The sequence below is a fragment of the Salvelinus sp. IW2-2015 genome, linkage group LG4q.1:29, assembly GCF_002910315.2.
Source record: "Salvelinus sp. IW2-2015 linkage group LG4q.1:29, ASM291031v2, whole genome shotgun sequence".
Classification (NCBI taxonomy): Eukaryota; Metazoa; Chordata; class Actinopteri; order Salmoniformes; family Salmonidae; genus Salvelinus; species Salvelinus sp. IW2-2015.
In genome coordinates this window covers 42,613,394-42,638,637 of record NC_036842.1, presented here as the reverse complement: position 1 = coordinate 42,638,637, position 25,244 = coordinate 42,613,394, and the positions used below count along the sequence as shown (strand labels likewise).

Here is a 25,244-nt window from a genome sequence, read left to right as displayed (position 1 = left end):
AATTTCCACAAATTAACTATTAAGAAGGCACACATGTTAATTGAAATACATTCCAGGTGACTACCTCATGAAGCTGGTTAAGAGAAGGGTGACTACTTTGAAGAATCTCAAATATAACATATTTTGATCTAAACTTTTTTTTGTTACAAAAATGTAAAGTTTGTCACATGTTTCATGAGCTGAAATCAAAGATCCCAGAAATCTTACATACACACAAAAAGCTTTTCCTCAAATTTTGTGTACAAATGTATTTACATCCCTGTTAGTGAGCTTTTCTCCTTCACTAAAATAATCCATCCACCTGACCGGTGTGGCACATCCAAGAAGCTGATTTAAACATTATGATCATACACGTCTCACCTTGTGCTGGGGACAATAAAAGGCCATTCTGAGATGTCCGGTTTTGTCACAACACAATGCCACAGATGTCTCAAGTTTTGAGGGAGCGTGCAATTATCTCAAATCAAATCAAATCAAATTTTATTAGTCACATACACATGGTTAGCAGATGTTAATGCGAGTGTAGCGAAATACTTGTGCTTCTAGTTCCGACAATGCAGTAATAACCAACAAGTAATCTAACCTAACAATTCCACAACTACTACCTTACACACACACACAAGTGTAAAGGATAAAGAATATGTACATAAGATATATGAGTGAGTGGTGGTACAGAACGGCATGGCAGATGCAGTAGATGGTATAGAGTACGGTATATACAATATGAGATGAGTACTGTAGGGTATGTAAACATAAAGTGGCATAGTTTGAAGTGGCTAGTGGTACATGTATTACATAAAGATGGCAAGATGCAGTAGATGATATAGAGTACAGTATATACATATGAGATGGGTAATGTAGGGTATGTAAACATTATATTAAGTGGCATTGTTTAAAGTGGCTAGTGGTAATTTTTACATAATTTCCATAATTCCATTTTTAAAGTGGCTGGAGTTGATCAGTATGTTGGCAGCGCCGCTAAATGTTAGTGGTGGCTGTTTAACAGTCTGATGGCCTTGAGATAGAAGTGTTTTTCAGTCTCTCGGTCCCTGCTTTGATGCACCTGTACTGACCTCGCCTTCTGGATGATAGCGGGGTGAACAGGCAGTGGCTTGGGTGGTTGTTGTCCTTGATGATCTTTATGGCCTTCCTGTGACATCGGGTGGTGTAGGTGTCCTGGAGGGCAGGTAGTTTGCCCTGGTGATGCGTTCTGCAGACCTACATACCCTCTGGAGAGCCTTACGGTTGTGGGCGGAGCAGTTGCGTACCAGGCGGTGATACAGCCGACAGGATGCTCTCGATTGTGCATCTGTAGAAGTTTGTGAGTGCTTTTGGTGACAAGCCGAATTTCTTCAGCCTCCTGAGGTTGAAGAGGCGCTGCTGCGCCTTCTTCACAACGCTGTCTGTGTGGGTGGACCAATTCAGTTTGTCCGTGATGTGTACACCGAGGAACTTAAAACTTTCCACCTTCTCCACTACTGACCCGTCGATGTGGATAGGGGGGTGCTCCCTCTGCTGTTTCCTGAAGTCCACAATCATCTCTTTGTTTTGTTGACGTTGAGTGTGAGGTTATTTCCAAACCACACTCCGAGGGCCCTCACCTCCTCCTGTAGGCCGTCTCGTCGTTGTTGGTAATCAAGCCTACCGCTGTAGTGTCATCCGCAAACTTGATTTGAGTTGGAGGCGTGCATGGCACCAGTCGTGGTGAACAGGGAGTACAGGAGAGGGCTCAGAACGCACCCTGTGGGGCCCCAGTGTTGAGGATCAGCGGGGTGGAGTTTGTTACCTACCCTCACCACCTGGGGGCGGCCCGTCAGGAAGTCCAGGACCCAGTTGCACAGGGCGGTGTCGAGACCCAGGGTCTCGAGCTTGATGACGAGTTTGGAGGTACTATGGTGTTAAATGCTGAGCTGTAATCGATGAACAGCATTCTCACATGGGTATTCCTCTTGTCCAGATGGGTTAGGGCAGTGTGCAGTGTGTGCGATTGCGTCGTCTGTGGACCTATTGGGTCGGTAAGCAATTGGAGTGGGTCTAGGGTGCCGGTAGGGTGGAGGTGATATGGTCCTTGACTAGTCTCTCAAAGCACTTCATGATGACGGAAGTGAGTGCTACGGGGCGGTAGTCGTTTAGCTCAGTTACCTTAGCTTTCTTGGGAACAGGAACAATGGTGGCCCTCTTGAAGCATGTGGGAACAGCAGACTGGGATAAGGATTGATTGAATATGTCCCTGTCAAGAGACTGGACATTGGCGAGTAGTATGCTAGGGAGTGGAGCGCGATGTGCCCGTCTCCGAAGCCTGACCACGAGACCGCCTCGTTTGCCCCTTTTTCGGCGTCGCACAGGGTCGCCGGCTGGGWTCAGATCCATTGTATTGGGTGGAAGGCAAAACACTGGATCCGTTTCGGGAAAGTCATATTCCTGGTAGGAACGATGATGAGTTGACGTTAATCTTATATTCAGTAGTTCCTCCCGACTGTATGTAATGAAACCTAAGATTACCTGGGGTACCGATGTAAGAAATAACACATAAAAAAACTAAATACTGCATATTTTCCAAGGAACGCGAAGCGAGGCGGCCATCTCTTTTCGGCGCCGGAAGTCAATTAGCATGCTGACTGCAGGAATGCCCACCAGAGCTGTTGCCAGCGAATTGAATGTTAATTTATCTACCATAAGCCGCCTCCAACATCGTTTTAGAGAATTTGTCACTGTGTCCATTCTGCCTCACAAACGCAGACCACGTGTAAACACGCCAGCCCAGGATCTCCAGATCCGGATTCTTCACCTGGGGGTCTGAGAACAGCCGATGAAACTGTGGGTTTGCACAAGCAAAGAATTTTTGCGAATCCAGACTTCAGTGTTCAAATGCTCACCTTTTATTGCCCCTGGCACGCTGGAGAAGTGTACTCTAAACGGGTGAATCCTGGTTTCAACTGTTCTGAGCAGATGGCGTTGTGTGGGTGAGTGTTGCTGATGTCAACGTTGTGAACAGTGCCCCATGGTGGCGGTTTTGGTATGGGAAGGTTTAAGCTACAAACACAACTGCATTTTTTTGATGGCAATTCAAATCAAATTTTATTTGTCACATACACCTGTTTAGCAGATGTTAATGCGAGTGTACCGAAATGCTTGTGCTTCTAGTTCCGACAATGCAGTAATATCCAACGAGTAATCTAACCTATCAATTTCACAACAATTACCTTATACACACAAGTGTAAAGGAATGAATGTACGTATGTATGTAGGAATGTATGTACATCAAAAAAAAAAGATGAATGAGTGATGGTATAGAATGGCATAGGCAAGATGCAGTAGAGTACAGTATATACATATTAGATGAGTAATGTAGGGTATGTAAACATATGAAGTGTCATTGTTTAAAGTGGCTAGTGTTACATTTATTACATACATTTTTCCATTATTAAAGTGGCTGGAGTTGAGTCAGTATGTTGGCAGCAGCCCCTCCATGTTAGAGATGGCTGTTTAACAGTCTGATGGCCTTGAGATAGAAGCTGTTTTTCAGTCTCTCGGTCCCTGCTTTGATGCACCTGTACTGACCTCGCCTTCTGGATGATAGCGGCGTGAACAGGCAGTGGCTCGGGTGGTTGTTGTCCTTGATGATCTTTATGGCCTTCCTGTGACATCGGGTGGTGTAGGTGTGCTGGAGGGAAGGTAGTTTGCCCCCGGTGATGCGTTGTGCAGACCTCACTACCCTCTGGAGAGCCTTACGGTTATGGGCGGAGCAGTTGCTGTACCAGGCGGTGATACAGTCCGACAGGATGCTCTCGATTGTGCATCTGTAAAAGTTTGTGTGCTTTTGGTGACAAGCCGAATTTCTTCAGCCTCCAGAGGTTGAGGAGGCGCTGCTGCGCCTTCTTCACCACGCTGTCTGTGTGGTTGGACCATTTCAGTTTGTTCGTGATGTGTACGCCGAGGAACTTAACTTTCCACCTTCTCCACTGCTGTCCCGTCGATGTGGATAGGGGGGTGCTCCCTCTGCTGTTTCCTGAAGTCCACGATCATCTGTGTTTTGTTGACGTTGAGTGAGGACACCACACTCCGAGGGACCACACACTCACCTCCCTGTAGGCCGTCTCGTTGTTGTTGGTAATCAAGCCTACCACTGTAGTGTCGTCTGCAAACTTGATGATTGAGTCGTGGGTGAACAAGGGAGTACAGGAGAGGGCTCAGAACGCACCCCTGTGGGGCCCCAGTGTTGAGGATCAGCGGGGTGGAGATGTTACCTACCCTCACCACCTGGGGGCGGCCCGTCAGGAAGTCCAGGACCCAGTTGCCGGGGTCGAGACCCAGGGTCTCGAGCTTGATGATGAGTTTGGAGGTTACTATGGTGTTAAATGCTGAGCTGTAGTCGATGAACAGCATTCTCACATAGGTATTCCTCTTGTCCAGATGGGTTAGGGCAGTGTGATTGCATCGTATGTGGACCTATTGGAGTGGGTCTAGGGTGTCAGGTAGGGTGGAGGTGATATGGTCCTTGACTAGTCTCTCAAAGCACTTCATGATGACGGAAGTGAGTGCTACGGGGTGGTAGTCATTTAGCTCAGTTACCTTAGCTTTCTTGGGAACAGGAACAATGGTGGCCCTCTTGGAGCATGTGGGGACAGCAGACTGGGATAAGGATTGATTGAATATGTCCGTAAACACCAGCCAGCCAGCTGGTCTGCGCATGCTCTGAGGATGTGGCTGGAGATGCCGTCTGGGCCTGCAGCCTTGCGAGGGATGACACTTTTTTAAATGTTTTGCTCACGTCGGCTGCAGTGAAGGAGAGCCCGCAGGTTTTGGTAGCGGGCCGTGTCAATTTGAATGCACAGAGCTACCGTAAGGAGATCATGAGGCCCATTGTTGTGCTATTCATCCGCCGCCATCACCTCATGTTTCAGCGTGATAATGCAAGAATCGCAAGAATTTGTACACAATTCGTGGAGGCTGAAAATGTCCCAGTTCTTCCATGGCCTGCATACTCAGCAGACATGTCACCCATTGAGCATGTTTGGGATGCTCTGGATCGACTCGTACGACGGCGTGTTCCAGTTCCCTCCAATATCCATCAACTTCTCACAGCCATTGAAGAGGAGTGGGGCCACAATCAACAGCCTGATCAACTCAATGCGAAGGAGATGTTGCGCTGCATGAGGTGCATGGTCACACCAGATACTGACTGGTTTTCTGATCCACGCTCCTACTTTAAAAAAATAAAGATATCTCTGCAGATCTGTATTGCCAGGCATGTGAAATCCATAGATTAGGGCCTAATGAATTTATTTAAATTGACAGATTTTCCTTAGTAAAATTGTTGCATTATTCATTTGATATTTTTTCAGTTTATGAATACTGTGCTTGTACAGTAGTGGTTGTGACATCATTTTCCATGGGTGTGGCATTGCCCACATGAACGTTGGTGACCAATCGTGATTTTGCAACATACAGTATCCTTAGAATAATTAATTATACTAAACTAAAATATAAAAGCAACATGTGACAATTTCAAAGAATTTACTTAGTTACAGTCCATATCAGGATATCGGTCAATGTGAAGAAAAAAATGCAATCTATGGATTTCACATGACTGGGAATACAGATATGCATCTGTTAGGCACATATGCATTAAAAGAAATAGGCCTCAGGATAACGTCACAGTATTTCTGTGCATTCAAATTGCAGTCAAAATGTTGTACTTGTGTTCATTTTCCATAGCTTATGCCTGCCATACCATAACCCCATCGCCACCATGGGGCACTCTGTTCTCAACATTGACATCAGCAAACCGCTCGCCCACATGACGCCATACGGGTGGTCTGCAGTTGTTAGGCCAAATTCTCTAAAATTGTTGGAGGCGGCTTTGGTGGACAATCTTAGTGAACATCCAATTGCAAGCTCCCTCAACTTGAGACATCTCTGGCATTGTGTTGACAAAACTGTACATTTTAGACTGGTCTTTTTGTCCTCAGCACAAGGTGCACCTGTAATGATCATGCTGTTTAATCAGCTTCTTGATATGCCACACCTGTCTGGTGGATGGGTTATTTTGGCAAAGGAGAAATGCTCACTAACAGGGATGTAAACAAATTTGTGCACAACATTTTAGAGAAATAAGCTTTCTGTGCCTACGGAATATTTCTGGGATCTTTTATTTCATGAAACGTGGGGACCAACACGTTGCATTTTATATTTTGTTCAGTGTAGATTGAGATCAAGATTATTGAAAGAAGGGTGGGTCGCACCAGCATGGTTTAAATTCATCTAGGATTAGAGCTAATCTAGATTTTGTAAATCTAGGTTTAATTAATCAGATGTGTTGCACCACTTAATTTTAAATCTGGACCAGGTAATCTCTGATTAACGGTTTTAAACTATGATTAGTGACATGTTACACCAATATACGAGGTATTTCATGAGTTGAAACGAAGTAGCTAGCCTACTTGATAAATCAGGCCACAAAGTTGCTGTTCCTTGATTTAAAATAATAACAATATAACGTTAGAACTACTAGCTCCATCGTGAAAGGTTCTCATGGGTTGGCTGATTTGAAATTAAATCCGGTATTTGCCAGTACTAGACAGAAAACAAATTTGTTAGCTACTGTAGCTAGATGGTTTATATACCAAGATAGCTAGCATACAATATTATTTATTATTGTCATTACTTAACATTATTTAGCCATTTTTTATTTGTGCGCTTGCCACCTGATCATGGCATGTCAAAGATCACATTTCTCCGCTTATGAAAAAAAATCTGGTCGGAGTTAATGGAGGAATTTAGTAACGTACTGGAGAATAAAAAGACAGACAACACAACTGTCAAAAATGAAGACACCTGGGCCATTTTATGCAACAAATGTAATGGATCAACACGGCTTAAAGAGAAGAGGGACCCAAATCGGATGAAAGCGTGCTGGAAAAACTTAAAAGCAAAAGCCAAAAAGGATGCGGCAGAGGAGAGGCAGGGGCTATTTCAGTCCGGAGCCGGAGGGGGGCCTCCGTCCAAGGGAATTGATCCTATCACCCAGAAGATGTGCCAGATGATTCCCCAGCAGTTTGCCCCTCTCCATAATCCCTATGATGACAATGGAAAACTTGACCCACCAATATTTAGTAAGCATAAATAACTGGTAAATATCAATGCCTATAATGCACTTTAAAACTAACGTTAATGCTACTTCACTACAATGTTACTGTTATCAGGCCCGTTACAGCAAGTTGCGTAACATCATCTTTCAAACCAAGGCTGGGCATATCATAAGCCCCAATTCAATTGTTGTACAAAATGGGCATGTAAATAGCCTACTAATAATGAGTTAATTATCATATAACTCAACAGGATTCAACCTGTCTCTAATTCTTTGAGGAACTCGTTTTGGTCTCCACAGTAGAATTTATCAGTTAAACCATCTCAAGTGGCAGTTTAGAATGAATCACCATTTATTTTAATTCATATGAGCAACAGGCTCAAAGTGAAAACTGTTATTAGATTACAGGAAGGATTTAATTGAACTAGGATTAGTTAAACATTTAGAGAAACCTTGATTTAACCTAGTTTAAGCGTTAATCCATGTTGGTGCAACCACCTGAAGACTCCTAGGTATGTCTTTTAAAACCTATGACATTGATGTTGAGTCACTCATTGCCATGGTTGGCGATGGAGTGATTTCCCAACACAAGATAAAGAAAGCAGTGACATTTCCGCCTTCCTTTTGAAAACTCATCAATGTTTTGTCAGTGAGGGTGGTGCTCTGTCGCTTACCAGGGAGTGACTGCTGTGGAATTCGAGATCAAAGAGCACCTGGGTGATGTCACTAATTTCACGGAGGTGTAGTATAGAAGTTATCAGCGGTGTGAATGTAATTTGATTGTTGTTGAGAGATCAATCAATGTCGGGCTGCCCTTTCAGGTTTGACTTTTGTAAAACGATTGTTTGCGAAATGTACACTTTCTAAATCAAAGTGAAATAATCAAAGGTTATAATTTCCTTTCTCTTCCAGTGTCACCTGATGAAGAGCCGGTGAGTAATATATGATCTGCATTTCAGACCCAAATGCACAATTTATATTACTTTTATCAGTTTCTAAATTTAATGGAAATATTGATAGAGGGCCAGTTACTTGGACAGAAGCCTAATCCTGGACTAAAAAAGTGATTTCAATGGTTTCCCATTCATAAAACTTTTTTGTCCAGGGCCTGTATTTATAAAACATCTCGGAGTAGGATTGCTGATCTAGGATCAGGTTCCCCTTTCCATTAATTAATATAAAAGCGGAAATGGATCCTAGATCAGCACTCCTACTCTGAGAAGTTTTCTGAGTACTGGCCCTGGTCTGGGCTGTATCTGTGTCTAGGAAAGTGGCCTATGATGTCCAGTCCTAAAAAAACAACTGTCTTCCCAGGACGAGGACGCCGAGTTCTCCTTAGCCACAGACTTTGAGATTGGCCATTTCTTCCGTGAGAGGATAGTCCCCCGAGCTGTGCTCTACTTCACTGGAGAGGCACTGGAGGATGACGAAAGTGTACGTGTCACACACACTCACACATTTAGGCATACAGCAAGTGCATGTTATAACATGAGTGAAACTATTGAGTCTGTCATAAAGTACATTGATTAAGAGTTTTCCATTTCCACAACTTTGTATGTGGTGTGTATTTCCAATCGGGAGCTGTAACAGAATGTGTAACACTGTCCTATTGTCTGTGCAGTTTGAGGAGGAAGAGCTGGAGGAGGGAATTGAAGAGGTAAGGAGAGGATTGGATATGAATATCTTGTTAAATGTTTGTGAAATGGAACATACTAAGGAGAATTGTCATTATTTACTCTGTCTCTTGTGATTTAGGAGCAGGATGGTGATGATGATGACGAGGGAGACTTTGACCCTAAGGTCAGTATTTATGCAGTGCTGCTAGTGGACATGCTTCTTTTGAGTGTGTTCCCAACTGATGGTTCTCCTCACCCAAGTACATGTGTCAAAGGAAGTAGCCTCCTAGCCCCAACTGCTTATCATATTATTTCCCTTCACAAAACATTGTTATAACGAGGACTGTCAAACTTAATGTGTTAATTACAGGTCACTTACATTTTTATAGCACCATTCATTGTTTTTATTGCATTTAATCATGTCTCAATTTATTTATTTTATACATTTTTTTAAATGTTGTAGTTCTCAGGTCAATAGATTGTAAGAAAATTATCCCAATTGTAGTTCATAGGCAGCTTATGAATATTTTGTTGAACATTTACAAGTAGGCTAGATCTAATAACAGTTTGTTATTTTACATTTACTTTTATAATTTTACTATGCTATAATAATAGTGTATTATTGTCACATCTATTATAGGCATTAGTTGAAGCTCAGTGTTAAATTCAACTCTCCCTACCATCATATGTAAGCCAATATGACACCAATCTCGAATATTCGCTAATCAATTGATTGGAGGTGCACCACACTCCCCGCCTCGTCATGAGCCGTCCGTCTGTTACTGAGAACCACATATCAGAATATTATTATTATTATAAAAAAAWTTTTTTTTTTTAAATGTACCCCCTTTTCTCCCCAATTTCGTGGTATCCAATTGGTAGTAGTTAGTCTTGTCTCATCGCTGCAACTCCCATACAGACTCGGGAGAGGCGAAGGTCGAGAGACATGCGTCTTCCGAAACACAACCCAACCTAGCCGCACTGCTTCTTGACACAATGCACATCCAACCCGGAAGCCAGCCGCACCAATGTGTCGGAGGAAACACCGTACACCTGGCAACCTGGTCAGTGTGCACTGCGCCCGGCCCGCCACAGGAGTCACTAGTGCGCGATGAGACAAGGATATCCCTGCCGGCCAAACCCTCCCTAACCCGGACGACGCTGGGCCAATTGTGCGTCGCTCCATGGACCTCCCGGTCGCGGCCGGCTGCGACAGAACGTATCAGAATTTTTAATTGGCAATTAAGTTTGGGATCGCTTGTTCAGCAACCACACAGCTACTTGCACCATGCTGCCAGTCATAAATGTATGCAAACAAACCTAGCTACTGTATATAGATAGCTATATGGTGGTACTCAAGCTGAGGTTAATCTATTAATGCAAACAATGTTGATTGGCGATGTAGCAAACTAGCTAATGTTAGCTTGCTTATACAAAATTGCTGGATCGAATCCCCGAGCTGACATGGTAAAAATCTGGCGTTCTGCCCTTGAGCAAGGCAGTTAACACACTGTTCCCCAGGCGCTGAAGACATGGATGTCGATTATGGCCGCCCCCCCACACCTTTCTGATTCAGAGGGGTTGGGTTAAATGCGGAAGACACATTTCAGTTGAAGGCATTGTTGTACAACTGACTAGGTATCCCCCTTGCCCCTTTATTATTTAGTATATGTAAAGACAAGATTACATCAAGAATAGTGTGATGGGTGACAATATTAACCTATCACTTGTGAATTATATATTATCACTTGTGAGTGATGCCCAGCATAAGAAACAATGCCGAATCATAGCCTCACACCTCATGTAGCCTAGCCCATAGGCCTATATGTTTCATTAAGGTTTGTATCACAACTAAAGTGGCAAAATAACTTATTTAAAATGAAGCACATTAATCTTAATTCCACTCAAGCTGTGCGTGAGTTTCAAGTTTAGGGAAGGTAATTTTCACGTTTTATAGTAAAGCATTACATGCATAATTGGAAATGGACATTAGCGCTTATCCTACTGCCGTTTGCACATTGCTGCGCTTATGTAAAGAAATAGCCTAATAGTTTATCAACATTTTAAGCTAAATGTTCTCATTTGTTGCGTCAGGCTCATTGCTTAAAACAGGTTTTTTGATGCTAGTGGTTGTATTCATTTGGGATCTATCGCATCCCACAACTGTCCTAGACTATGTTTTGGAATATTTATTTCTCGCAAAGAATAGAGTAGGTCGACCTTTCTACTATGGGGGATAGTAGATTGACATAGTCTAGTGCTTTTGCTGTTCGTTAGGCCTACTCATATTGTTGGCTGACGAAAAGTAAATGTGGACAGTTCTTCCAATATCTTCAATATGCACCTCGGAATTGGATAAGTACGCACGCGGTTGTGTCCCCGATGTGTCTTCATTTGTAGTTCTGTGGGAGAGCCGATCACGTGATGGATCGCGCAGCCCTCGAAGGGTGCACTGGCCGCAAAATGCATGGATTTTTTAGGGTGTATTATAGCCACACAAAGGGGATGGCTCCGTGAAATTCTAGGCATTAAGTGCTTGTCAAATTGTGAATGAGTGACAGACTGCGCAAAAAAAAAAAAGCAGAACTCATACCTTTCAAGCAACTTTTTTCAAATCATTATTCGCATCATGCAGCCTTACAATGTATTAAAAATCAAAACATATAGCCCAATGTTTGAAGAACAACTAAAGTTACGTTAATCACTCTAAGCATATAGGAATACCTATTTCTTTGTTAACCGCTCAACACAGAATAGCTGCATGTGCACACTCCCTCAAATCGTTTGAAAATATCCTTTCTATTTTATTCAGCTTTGTTCAATTGTATTCTTCATGCTATAAAATAATGCCACGGAATTCTAAGGAAATCCTGTCTGCTAAATGAACTAGTGTAGCCCATAGCCAGATCAGGACCTAACATAAGGACAACTCTGAGTACGCTATTCTGTTTTTCTGAAATATACATTTTCTTCATATCATGTTTCTTTAGACCTATCTAAAATACATAATGGATTTATTGTGAAGGTGTAGGCTATATTACGTGGATTTATTAAACTTTTTAAAATGTAGATGTACCAAACGTCAGCATCAGTGGCTTGTAGGCTATTTGTGGAAGCCAGGAGATGCTAAATGTGTTTGTTAATTAACGATCAATTACCTTGAGACCGCCAGTTATTACTTGACAATCACCAGCTGACACAATTTTGTGACTGCCACAGCCCTAGCAGTGGAGGATTGTGGGCATGCGCCTGTCACTGAGAAATGCCAACACCAGCTTGTTGACCGGGCCCCGGGCCGTCTTTATGCACTTGTTAATGTCCTCCTCCCACTGGAACATCCAGCTTTCAGATGACTACCTCCAAATCAGCTCGCATCTGACTCACGACGGCTGTCCCCTTTGTGTCCCCCAAGTCATTTCCACCGAGGTGGATGACTATGATATAGTCACGGTCACACCTCGTCTTGCCAATTTTGCTTTTGATCAGTAGGATTATGAGCTGGGATCTTACCAATCAATAAAACACATAACATTGTGAGGGTTCACAAGGAGAGCATGTGTTATGCTGTATAAACTGTGGTTCAAACCCTGCATGCTGATTGGCTGGATGCCGTGGTATGGGTTTGACAGCATTTTACTTTTTACTGTTCTAATTACGTTGGTAATCAGTTCATAATAGCATTAAGGCACCTCGGGTTTGTGGTATATGGCCAATATACAACGGCTAAGGGCTGTATCCAGGCACTCTGCGTTGCATTGAACAGCCCTTAGCTGTGGTATATTGGTCATATACCACACCCACTCGGGCCTTATTGATTAATTATGTTGTTCATCACCTTCCGGTGTAAAAAACATGGATTAAAAACCAAAAACGACGTTTGAAGTGAGTCTTTGAAGCCGAAAAAGGAACAACAATGCCTATTCCACCCATGCTCTACCAAGGTTTTCCAGCACACAGCTTTGACCTACTACAGTAGCTATGTAGGTATTGTACTTCAAACTATGTGTAGGCAGGTTTCTTAGGATTCAAACCTTCTCAAACAGCCTAATTCATACTCTTACAAGAGGTGCTTCCACAATAATGTGATTTGTACCACATACAGGGTAAAGTATTGGATTCTTCACACCACAGTGACATTCCATTGCGCTACTTTTTCATGTTTTTCTTTATTTAATTAATTGCAAGCTTTGGTTTTATACTTACAAGACCATCAGGCTTGATTGAGCTGTTTTGTCTTGTAGTAATGTGGTGCATGCCTGTATTTACTTAACCTCTTTTGGCGCATGAAACGCTACCGGGACACCTACGACAACATCCGGTGAAATTGCAGAGCGCGAAATTCAAAATACAAAAATCATATTATTAAACATTAATGAAAATACAAGTGTCTTACATCGTTTAAAAGCTTAACTTCTTGTTAATCCAACTGCCATGTCAGATTTCAAAAGGCTTTACGGCAAAAGCATACCATGCGATTATCTGAGGACCGCGCCCCACACAAATACTTTTTCAACCAGCACAGGAGTCACAAAATCACAAATGCCGACTAAATAAATCACTTATCTTTTGAAGATCTTCCTCTGTTTGCAATCCCAAGGGTCCCAGCTACAGAATGAATGGTTCAGTAATCCACTCGTTCAACATGCATACAAACGAATCCAAAAAGTTACCTGTAAAGTTCATCCAAACAAGTCAAACGATGTATCTAATTAATCCTCAGGTATTCTAATATCTAAATAAACGATACTATTTAAGACGGAGAATAGTACGTTCAATAGGGAAGATAAATAATGAAGAGCGTGCACCTCATTTACGCGCCAACAAGACTACATTTCTAATGATACACTTTGGCGTTTTTCCCACTACTTGCTCATTTTTAACCCTTTTTGTATATCCCATAGGCAAGCATTGAAATGGCCTGTGACCTCAAATAATTATTTACGGATGGATTTTCCTCGGTTTTCACCTGCCATATCAGTTCTGTTATACTCACAGACATTATTTGAACCGTTTTAGAAACTTTAGTGTTTTCTATCCAATGCTTCCAAGTATATGCATATCCTAGCTTCTGGGCCTGAGTAACAGGCAGTTTACTTTGGGCATGTCAGTCATCTGAAATTCCGGACATAACCAGTATGCTAATGAAGTTAAACCTTTATTTTAGCAAAACATGTCATTGAAAAACATTATAATAACATCCTTTTTTTGGTCTGTAGGTGCCTAATATAACAGGTGTGTTGGACACAATAGCTCAGATGGAGCCTGTTGCATTCCTGATTTCTGTAACTGCCTACCTGGTGTAATATGGTCAAGCTCAGAATAATAAACGTGCTACATTTGCTTTATGAGTAGTGCGTGACCCTAGGGTGGCAACGCATACATTTTAAGTGATTTTCAATGGGTCTTTCTAAATTCGGATTGTTTTATACTGTTCAATTCAACCCCAAAAAATTATTTTCAGCGCTTTCATACATTTCCTGCACTCATTTGAGAATTTCTACACTTCTAGGCCTTATTTTTAACCAAGTGTTGCAATTGCTATTTGACTTTTGGGTGAACATTTGGATGAACTGTTGGCGTCATGGAAATGATTATTCTATAGTTAGAGTATAATAGTGGGCTCTTTGAATACAGTTGGTAGAAACCAAAATAGTTAAGTGTTTCCTAGGGGACCCAATCATCTTTGGCTACATTGCATGTTTTCTCTTAGCTACTTCTTGTAGCTTACATATTCATGCTTTGCGTATTCCTCTTTTGATTTAGAAGATACTGTTGCACAAACATGCTGATTTAGGTCTACACCATCACTGGTATTATCGGGCTGTATAGCTAAATACGTTAGCTCTGACTCAGTACATTTATTTGCTAGCTAGCGATTGGCATTAGCGGCTAACAAGATTTAGGCCCAACTTGCTAAGAAAATACAAACTAGCTGTTTGCAGATGTAAGAAACACAAACGAATGGTGTAATTATGGAACGCTAGTAGATTTATATTAAGAAGCAAAGTGATAACAGCATCGTTGTCATTAACACTGTTGCATGTGCTGCATTGACCATGCAGACTGAACGCCAGTGTCTCGTGGTTGAGGACATTCCTTGAGTGACGGGGCGTGGCTAGGTCTGTGGAAAGCGGCGCGGAGAGAGTAGCGAAGTAAACTATAAAAATCTACATTATACACATCGTATCACATTAAACAAACCAAACATTCAAATACCGTTATAGAAGGTAAAGTAAAAACCCAAACCGGTCCGTGCATCAATACCGGTATATCATAAAATGCCGTATACCACCCAGCCCTAGCTTAGAACCACTTGTGTTTTAAACATGGTCCTGTTTTATCAATTGCTGTGCTGTTCAATGGACAGTTCATTAACTCTGTCAAAAATAACGTGTGACTTTAAGCGAATGTTTTTTACTTGTATTTTTTTTTTTTGAAGTTGAAGAAATGAATGGACGTATACTGAACAAAAATATAAATGCGACATGCAACAATTTCAAAGATTTACTGATTCATTCCTATAAGGAAGTCAGTCGATTTAAATATATTAATTAGGCCCTAATCTATGGATTTCGCATGACTCGGCGGCTTTATTACAGACCGTAATGATCATGCTGTTTAATCATTTCTTTATATGCCACACCTGTCAAGTGGATGGATTATCTTGGCAAAGGAGAAATGCTCACTAATAGGGATGTGTGCATTTCTGTGTTGAGAAATATTCTTTGTGCATATGCAACATTTCTGGCATTTTATTTCAGCTCATGAAACATGGGACCAACACTTTACATGTTGTGTTTTTGTTCAGTGTAAATCCAGGATGAGTCAGGCAAATTAATAAGAGTTTCACATTTCGTTCAATTTAACCGACCACCATTAACCGGTTAACAAGTTAAATCTGTTCCAAATTGTAAAATGTTGGACCAACAAAATGCATCTGTAGCCAACAAGGAACGGATAATTTTCATGAAGCGCTTAATTGAAACATGCAAAAATGGCAAGCCTATCGTCTCACAGCAATGACTTTTTTTATTTTGAAACCGTTCTTTTGATGTGCAATGTTGTGCCTTAAGCCCAGGATGAGTTGTGCCGCTTTCACACACTTTTTTGTAGGGAGTCCTCGACCAGGGGTTCATCATATTTGGGAAAAAGTTTGAACCCCTGGCCTAGGCTATCCATTTGGCAAATTGTACACATTTAGCTTGTCCAATTAGGAACATGTTGGCACATAAAATCAAATGTAACAAAAACGAAGTGTTGTCTATTTTCAGAGCGACGACGTTACACACACCTTCGTCTATCTGTCTGATAGCTTACCGTATTGCCTATGCACAAATTCAATTGATTGGACATGATTTGGAAAGGCAAACACCTGTCTATAAAATGTCCCACAGTTGACCAGTGCATGTCACAGCAAAAATCGAGACAGGAGGTCGAAGGAATTGTCTGTAGCGCTCGAAGACAGGTTTGTGTCGAGGCACAGATCTGGGGAAGGGTACCAAAAAATGTCTGCAGCATTGAAAGTCCCCAAGATCACAGTGGTCTCCATCATGCTTAAATGGAAGAAGTTTGGAACCACCAAGACTCTTCGTAGAGCTGGCCACCCAGCCAAACTGAGCAATCGTGGGAGAAGGACCTTGGTCAGGGAGGTGACCAAGAACATGGTCTCTCAGACAGAGCTCCAGAGTTCCTCTGTGGAAATGGGAGAACCTTCCAGAAGGACAACCATCTTTGCAGCACTCCACCAACCAGGCCTTTATGGTAAAGTGGCCTGACATAACCCACTCCTCAGTAAAAGGCAAATGACAGCACGCTTGGAGTTTGCCAAAAGACACTTAAATGACTCGGACCATGACAAACAACATAATTGCAAAAGGGTTTTCTAATGATCAATTAGCCTTTTAAAATGATCAACTGGGATTAGCGAACACAACGTGCCATTGGAACACAGGAGTGATGGTTGCTGATAATGGGCCTCTGTACGCCTCTAAAGATATTGCATAAAAAATCTGCTGTTTCCAGCAACAATAGTCATTTACAACATTAACAAGTTAACACTGTATTTCTGATCAATTTCATGTGATCTTAATGGACAAAAAATGTTTTTCTTTCAAAAACAAGGACATTTCTAAGTGACTCAACCTTTGAACGGTAGTATATATCTATGGAAGTGTTTATTTCAGGCTGACTATTAGCATCTATTGAGTTGCAATGTACAATAAATTGAATGTTTAAAGCATTCTACAAAATAAGTTTTTGCAGCAACACAATCAAAAAGGTTACAGCAAAACAAAATGTTTTACTGTTCATGATTCACACAATTTTTTTTATTATTACCATGATTCGATTCACTGCGATTTAAACCGAACCCAAACTACTACATTGACGAAGTGAATCATTTGATTTGGCTTTTTTAACTTTTTTATGTGAAGCGGGGTCTCTGTTATACAGTAAATTGAACGTGTATGGCCTTACAGAATATAATACAGCATAATGTAGATCCGACATCACTCCCCGTCAGTATATTGCGTTTCTATCTGAATAACCCTATGGTTTTGTTCCTGACCATTGTTATTGTCTCTCCCCTCCCCCTGTACCTCCCATTACAGGCATAAGCAATCAATCATTCTCACCCCATGCATTTCTAGGTAAGGGAGAAATTAAAATGACACTGCATTCTGTACTTTGTATTTCTGTCTTGGCTCACTTCTCTCATTCTCTCCATCCAAACCTTTCTCCTTTTCTCTATCCAGACAATTCTTTATCCATCACTCCATCCTTCATTCTGTTGTCAAGCTTAACCCCCTAGAGTCGATGTCCGCTGCCCCGTGGAAATCTAATTAGCATAATAAAACAATCAAAATCTGTCCGTTTTAAGTTGGATATGTTTTTTTGTTGTTGCATGGGCTGCATCTCAATCCACGTCACCCTTCTGCATCTGTTTATCAGACCATGAGACATCCCGAAAATCGTTCTTCCCATGAAAACGTCTGTAGCGTCCAAAAGGTTTACCCACAAACTATTATGACCGCTCTATGGAAAGATGGCGAACACGACGGTGTTCTCCGTTTTGCTCTACAATCCCCACAAGCGTTGCGGGTCTTGCGGTACATCCGATCTGCCAACTTCTGTCTGTAGCATCTGAACCGTTTGGGCTACACACTGTGACCCCTCTGCGAAGATGTGAGTCTCTAGAATGCCTCAAGACAGCCTGGCACCAGTTTTTAAAACATGTATGGAAGTATACTGAACAAAAATATAAATGCAACATGTAAAGTGTTGGTCCCATGTTTCATAAGCTGAAATGAAAGATCCCAGACATTTTCCATACGCACAAAAGCTTATTTCTCAAATATTTTGTGCACAAGTGTGTTTACATCTACCTGACGTGTGACATATCAAGAAGCTGATTGAAACAGCATGACATTACACGGGTGCACCTTGTGCCTGGGATAGTAACAGGCCACTCTAAAATGTGCAGTTTTGTCACACGACCCAATGCCACACACGGTCCCGTGTGGCTCAGTTGGTAGAGCATGGCGCTTGCAACGCCAGGGTTGTGGGTTCATTCCCCACGGGGGGACCAGGATGAATATGTATGAACTTTCCAATTTGTAAGTCGCTCTGGATAAGAGCGTCTGCTAAATGACTTAAATGTAAATGTAAATGTCTCAAGTTGAGGTAGAGTGCAACTGGCATGCTGACTGCAGGAATGTCTACCAGCGCTGTTGCCAGAGAAATGAATGTTCATTACTCTACCATAAGCCGCTTCCAATGCCGTTTTAGAAAATTTGGCAGTACAGCCAACTGGCCTCACAACTGCAGACCACATGTAACCACGCCAGCCCAGGACCTCCACATCTGGGCTTCTTCACCTGCGGTATCGTCTGAGACCAGCCACTCGGACAGCTGACGAAACTGAGTGTTTGTCTGTAATAAATACTTTTTGGGGGATAAACTCATTCTGATTGGCTGGGCCTGGCTCCCAGTGGGTGGCCCTACGTCCTCCCAGGCCCACCGGTGGCTCCGCCCCTGCCCAGTCATGTGAAATCCATAGATTAGAGCTTCATTTATTTAAATTGCCTGATTTCCGTAACTCTAAAATTGTTGCATTTATATATTTGTTCAATGTGTACGTGTGTTATATATATATATATATATTAGTTTACTGCCTAAAATAAACTCTAGAGGGTTAACTCCCGTCTCTTCAGAACCCAGTCTGTTGCTTTCACTCAATCGTTACAATATGTTTATTTTTCTTAGTTGTACCCGGTGTCTCACTAAAGGCTTACTTTCTCTTCTCATTACTTGGTCAAAAACTTATTCCAGCCCAATTGAGATTCTCCCCTAGTCACCCTTCTCACTCGTCTCCTAGCTCTCTTTCGTAACTTTTTCTCCTCTTGGCTTGATCTGTTCTTTTGACACTAGTTCAATTAGCTGACTATCTCTGCCTGTTTCCTTCAATCTCATCCACCACTGCCGTCTTCCTCCCTTAACCCTTCCCCTCAGCTCTCATCTCTCTCTCCTGCCTCCCCTCAGAAAGAAGAGCCCCAGCCTGCCGAGTGCAAACAGCAGTAACCGTGGTGACCAGGGGAGCTTGGCCGAGGTCCTGCTGTCCATCAAATCAGTCCTCATCCAATCAGCAGGTCTTCCCGCCCCTGTTGGCTCCGCCCCTTATGAACTCTCATACAAACGCAATAGAACACAACCAAACAGTGTTTTTAATACATGCATGCCCATTTTTCTGCTGTCCTGTCCCCCGCCCTCTTTGTTTTAGCTTCATTCATAACCAATTAAGAAGTGACCTGGACTTTAAACAATTCACCATGGCAACGTAGAGTTAGTCTACTTCACAAGTAGGTGACTAATGCCGAGAACCTCAGAATATTCAAATAAAAAAAATATTGAATGGATGGATCCCGAACTTTAGTTTTGACAGAAAATCAGTTACTCAGGGTTTTGTAAGGCCAATAAGATAAGTGTTAATTTACCAGGAAATTGCTGAACAGGTTTGACTTAATACATCACTGGGGTTGCTGACAAGTTCTTTTTTCTTTCTTTATGGTGTTTTTAATAGACAAGGTGTATTACTCTCAATTTTATTTTATTTTCTAATGTTCATGTCCTTGGACTATTTATTCTGGTTTCATGCAGCTGTATGAAGTGGTGCATTATGAGAAAGTATTTTAGGCCCCACCCACAATAGATAAGGCACATTCTCATTCACCATGCAAATGCCCAACAAATATTTGTCCCTTTCCCAAGCTTTGCAAGACTAACAACATGTTTATACTGCCAAATTGTATTTTTTAATATGTGAAATGGTTTTAAGCATTTTGAGAATTTCTTGCCACACTACTGCTTTGACTGTGCCCGGACTCGTAGGGCTTAACAAAATATGGCTACACTTCTCATGGTCAGCCATTCTAATACATTTGGAAACGATGGCATGATCCTTAACCTATCGTTCCTAAATCCCTATTCGTCCCTTTTAGCTGATCTGAAAGGACCTTGTAGGTTTAAGCAATGTAACAGGTATTATATAGTTGATGTTATAACAATCCTGCCTTTTTAGAGGTTTAGGTGGAGTTATTACCATATTGCGGATACGTGTACAGGGTTATTTGGTTTGAAAGTGCAATTTACACATCGTCACGACACACTTAACCAAGAAAAAGGATAGCAGTACAAGATGGTAAAGCTTAACGTTAGTAGAATATACCTATCCAGTCCTCGGATATGTTAGGGGAAGGAAATAAGGGTATGTGTGTAAGTTTGGAATTGGGCCAGAAGGTTGAGGTGTGGCAGTTCATGCAGCCATCATAAACAGTGCACATCGTTACAGAAGGCTACCAATCCAACCTCTCCACCACCAAACATGTTTTGTCCATATTCCTGCTAACATGACATTTAAACATGTATTACTCCCCTAAGAATGCCTATTTGTCTATAGAATGTCTCCCCAAACGTGAGACAACCGGTTGCCCATGTACTTGATCCTGTCAGCACGTTGATGCTGGTTGGTATGGTGGTCAGCGTGGTAGCAATGGTCATCGTTACAGTGCTTTACCACACATATCCCCCCCTTTTTTAAATAAAGATTGTAGAGCCCTCGTTTTTGAAAGGACACATCTCTTGAAGCCACGGTGACGTCTTCATCCTCCCCACCTAATTGGACCTTGTGCTAGAAATGGCCTTATCTGGTTCCTCACAATTTGTTACTTGCGCAATATTCTTTTCAATTTGTACAGAATTAGTTAATATTCTATTAAAGTTGTGTGACAGACTGTTTCCGGTAATTGTTTTTGTGTCTCCAGCCATGTTTATTGCAGTGGGTGGGTAATATCTGATATACATTCATTCATTAAAGTAATTGTACCACTGAATACTGTTACATTAAGCTCTGCGTTACACATGCAGGTGTTATGAAATGTCCCTTCTGTGTTTTAATAAAGTAGCGATCTACTGGTAGTACCTGTCTCGAGACCACATATAAAGTGTCTCGGTGTCGGATACATTTATACTAGAAAATTAAATAAAACCGCTCTGCCAGGCTGTGTGTGTGTGTGTGTGTATATATATATATATACACACACTCCTTTCTTTAAACAGATATAAAGGTTGTTACTTTCTTTAAACAGATATAAAGGTTGTTAAGAAACTATTATAGACCTGCTTATGCAGTGGCGAACCTGTAGGCCTTCAGTGTGTGACAGGTTTGTGACAGCAACCGTAATACCAGTGCACTCGTACACTTTTTGTAAAACAAAGGGCCAGTGGTGTAGTGGATAGCCACTTTTTTTTCCAGTGGGCATTGCGTATATTCAATCCCTACTGATGCTTACCAAAGTAGTGTGGTTGAGGTATACGACTTATCAATTATGCAGTACAATAGAGTAATCATGCACAAAGTAGCCTACAAAATCGCAAAATGTGAACCGTATTCACATGCGCGCTGCACACACAGCCTAGTTTCAACTGAATATCATCTGCAGGCAGCAAGAGTGTTCAGCTCTCAACTGATTTTGGCATGGAGCAGCTCATAGAAGAATGACATGGGTAGCCGGTAGGGTAGGAAAGAAGTAAATGTAAATGCTAACAATGGGTATCCAAACCAGGTATTGGAAAAAGTAGTCTGAAGTCTTTGTTAGTAGGCTATTTGTGATGCGCAGCGGTCGTCATGCGCTGATTGCATCAGGTGCGTATGGGTGGACAGAGGCCCACGCACTGGAGAGACAGGCCCGCCCAATCAGATTGATGAAGTTTAAGCATTGTAGACTTAGACCATCACAACTTTTTTATTTTTTATTTACTACCATGTCTATTAATTGTTAAAGTTAAAGTTATACTGTTACATTGATGCTGTTGACCCGGATCACTGGTTGCTGCGGAAAAGGAGGAGGTTGAAAGGGGGGTGAGTGTAACGGATGTGAAATGGCTAGCTAGTTAGCGGGTACGCGCTACTAGCATTTCAATCAGTTACGTCACTTGCTCTGAGACTTAAGTAGGGTTTCCCCTTGCTCTGCAAGGGCCGCGGCTTTTGTGGAGCGATGGGTAACGATGCTTCGTGGGTGGCAGTTGTTGATGTGTGCAGAGGGTCCCTGGTTCGCGCCCGGGGCGAGGGGACGGTTTAAAGTTATACTGTTACATTACACTCTATATTGCTATAGATTTTTCGTAAATGCCTTAGTATACATAATTCCCAAACATAAGAATTTATGAAAATGACCATATCTAAGTGGTTGCTTGTCATATTTTTTTAAGTGTCATTCTTTCTGGTGGTGTATATGAACAGATTTTATTAAGATTTCATGTTGCTAAAATGTTTTTAGTCCAGCTTTAAATGCAGCAGTGTTTCACACGCGTTCTTTTCAAAGAGATGGCTAACAGCAAGCACGCTGCAATTTTTTTTAAACAGTTCCACTCACCAGATGATTATTTGAAACTTCACTTGTTGAAAGTTATTCTTGAAAAGGGACAAGAAAAGCTATCTATCTTTTGGGTGGTAGGTAGCCTAGTGGTTAGAGCGTTGGGCCAGTAACCGAAAGTTTGCTGGATCTAATCCCCGAGACTGACAAGGTAAGAATCTGCTCTTCTGCCCCTGAACAAGGCAGGTAACCCACTGTGCCCCGGTAGGCCGTCATTGTAAATACGAATTTGTTCTTAACTAACTTGCCTAGTTAAATAAAAAAAATAGACAGTGGGAAAACTATTGCTTGGTATTGCGCAGTGACCATGCCTTTTTCTAGCTTCTGATGGCCCCAGCCAATGGCTGACTTAGCCAGCTAGATGTATCTCCCCAGAGACCAGCTAAGAAAATTGCTGATATAGATCTTTCTCCCCCCCCCCATTTGGTGTTAACCCTTTCCTTTACAACAAAACCTGAAGAGATTAATCTGAACATAATTGAAAATAATACTTTTTCACTATTCTGAATGTCTAAAGAATCCACATGTTCTGAAATATGAACACAGAAATACTGGACATTTTGAAGTCAAACTGACAAAATTACAATCGTGGTCTTGAATTGCACTCACATCTGGTCTTGGTCTTGACTCTGTCAAGGTAGTGGAAGTATTGGACCCCCCCCCAAACTATGGTTGCATCTCAATAGTATGAAATGGTTTCCTCTCCTCGTCGCCTGTCCATCTTTACTGATCGGAGAAAGCAGAAGATCTAGCTGAAGTCTATATGGTGGATGGTTGCCAGTACAGACATTTGTTGACACTTGAATTAATGTTAACCTGCTTGTTAATCTCCATATTGATTTCAGCTAACCCCAAGAAGATTAGCAGAGGAAGCCATTTTAGACTATCAAGATGTGGCCTAAGAGCCGAGGACAAAGGAGTTGACTAAAGCAGAAAGAGACTGGTATCCAGTGTAGATGAATTAGACATGCGTCTGGCAAACAGCTAGGCATCTAGAATGCCAGGAATCTCTTAATTCTGATTGGCTGATATAATATGCTTGAAAGGTCCTCTGTGAGACTTCACCAATGCATTCTGGGAGATAATGGCTTGAGGGCTCAGAAATATCTGAAGATGGATGGGTGAAGTGCCAAACCTGTGTTTTCTGCAGCGTGAGGACTGGTTCTTGAAGTGATAATTGCCTTGCCAATAAACACCTGAAAGTTTGTGGGGGTTGTGTATTTTGCATAAGTGTGTGTGTTTGGTGCTACACACTATCTTTACAAAAGCTGAGGTAGGATATGGAATAGTAACAGTTTACAGTAAGTGTTTGGAGAAAAAATATCATCCGGGCAAGCATTTGTTGTTGTAAAGTTCCGATACCGCCCAGTTTCACGCTATTTTGGACCGTTGTCTGATTTCTTACAGTCAAACGTTCCATGAGCAATAGACTTCTGCATTGTTGTACAGTATTAATATTGGATAAGCTAACCAGAAGAGAGGCAGTTGGGAGGAGGGGAGTAAGAGGGTTGTTGTCCTGGACAGAATGAGTGGGGATTTCTGGCCTCCAAGGCCAACCAACCACAAGCTGAAACCCCCATTCTCTTACTGCTACTCTCTGGGTTGACATCTGAGGTTGTAAACAAGGCCCTATTCATGGTGTGGGGGACTGGTGGTAGATCGGCCAGGAACAAGAAGCCTGATTGTGTCTGAGCTACGGGACTAATAACGTCCAGTCACTAACCAGGCAAGGAGATGGAAATGAAGAATCTGCTTGAGGATTTTGATTGGAGACAAAACAGACATCTTTGCCTTCTCTTATTGCAGTGTGAGCGATTGCTTTTGTTATAGACGTGAGCCTGCACTAGTCTAGTCGGTAGACATTTGCCAGTTTAGGACTTTTTCAGGTAAAAAATATATGTTGTCATTACTACGCTTCCGGAACTGTGGTATGAACTCACATCGCATGAACTAGACCGTTGTGTTTATTAGGGCACGCAAGGAAAACATTCCACATTTTTGGTCCAGGTAGTCCCTGCCTGTTTCAGTTAGTTTTCCTCTGTTTGGTGCCTAAGGAACACGAGCCAGGCGTGATTTGGGAGTGAGACGGGTCAGGGCTCCGTTGGTCTCGCTGGCCTCCAATCAGACCAGAGCTCATTCAGTCCCAGTAAAAGAGGACAGAGGGTTCTTGTCTTCCTGGAGATCAGTCATCTCACGCTTCTTACATGCACTAGTCTGATGTGGTTTCACATCAGGTGTTTGTGTGTGTGTGTTTTGGGTTACAATGGAAATGTGTTTGAGTTAGCCTGTGTGAGACCACACCGGACAGGCGTGGTAACGTGTTCCTTGTGTTGGGGAGTGTTTATATACGTGTGCATTTTTTGTGTCTGTGTTTGCCACTGTGTGGTCACCGTGTGTGTGTGTGTGCGTGCGCGCAGCCAAGCCTTAAGGAGTGGCCCAGTCAGAAATTGCAGGGTTATTAGGTCACCCAGGCCATTGTGTTGGGATTGGTCTGGGCAGTCAGTCAGTCTGCCTATCCTGGGGTTAACTCAACACTTTATCCTCTAGAGACACTGAAGGGATCTTGTCTATTTTCTCAATCCAGGTTAACTGTCACAATGTGGAAATATG

General features: G+C 42.1%; 1 protein-coding gene across 5 annotated transcripts in view; it reads left to right on the top strand.

Annotated features, from left to right (window-relative positions):
• Positions 1 to 19,716, top strand: part of nap1l4a (nucleosome assembly protein 1-like 4a) — a 59,112-nt gene extending 39,396 nt beyond the window's left edge. For 4 of the 5 annotated variants that reach the window (XM_023984724.3, XM_023984725.2, XM_023984722.2 and 1 more), the window contains exons 10-14: positions 8,003 to 8,022; positions 8,405 to 8,524; positions 8,712 to 8,747; positions 8,846 to 8,890; positions 19,246 to 19,716. In XM_023984724.3, coding sequence (XP_023840492.1) covers positions 8,003 to 8,022; positions 8,405 to 8,524; positions 8,712 to 8,747; positions 8,846 to 8,890; positions 19,246 to 19,284 — 260 coding nt within the window. In that variant the 3' untranslated portion in view covers positions 19,285 to 19,716. Of the gene's footprint in view, positions 1 to 8,002; positions 8,023 to 8,404; positions 8,525 to 8,711; positions 8,748 to 8,845; positions 8,891 to 17,315; positions 17,355 to 19,245 lie in introns of those variants that run through there. The other variant, XM_023984727.2, reaches the window with a different exon arrangement.
• The last annotated feature ends 5,528 nt before the right edge of the window (positions 19,717 to 25,244 follow it).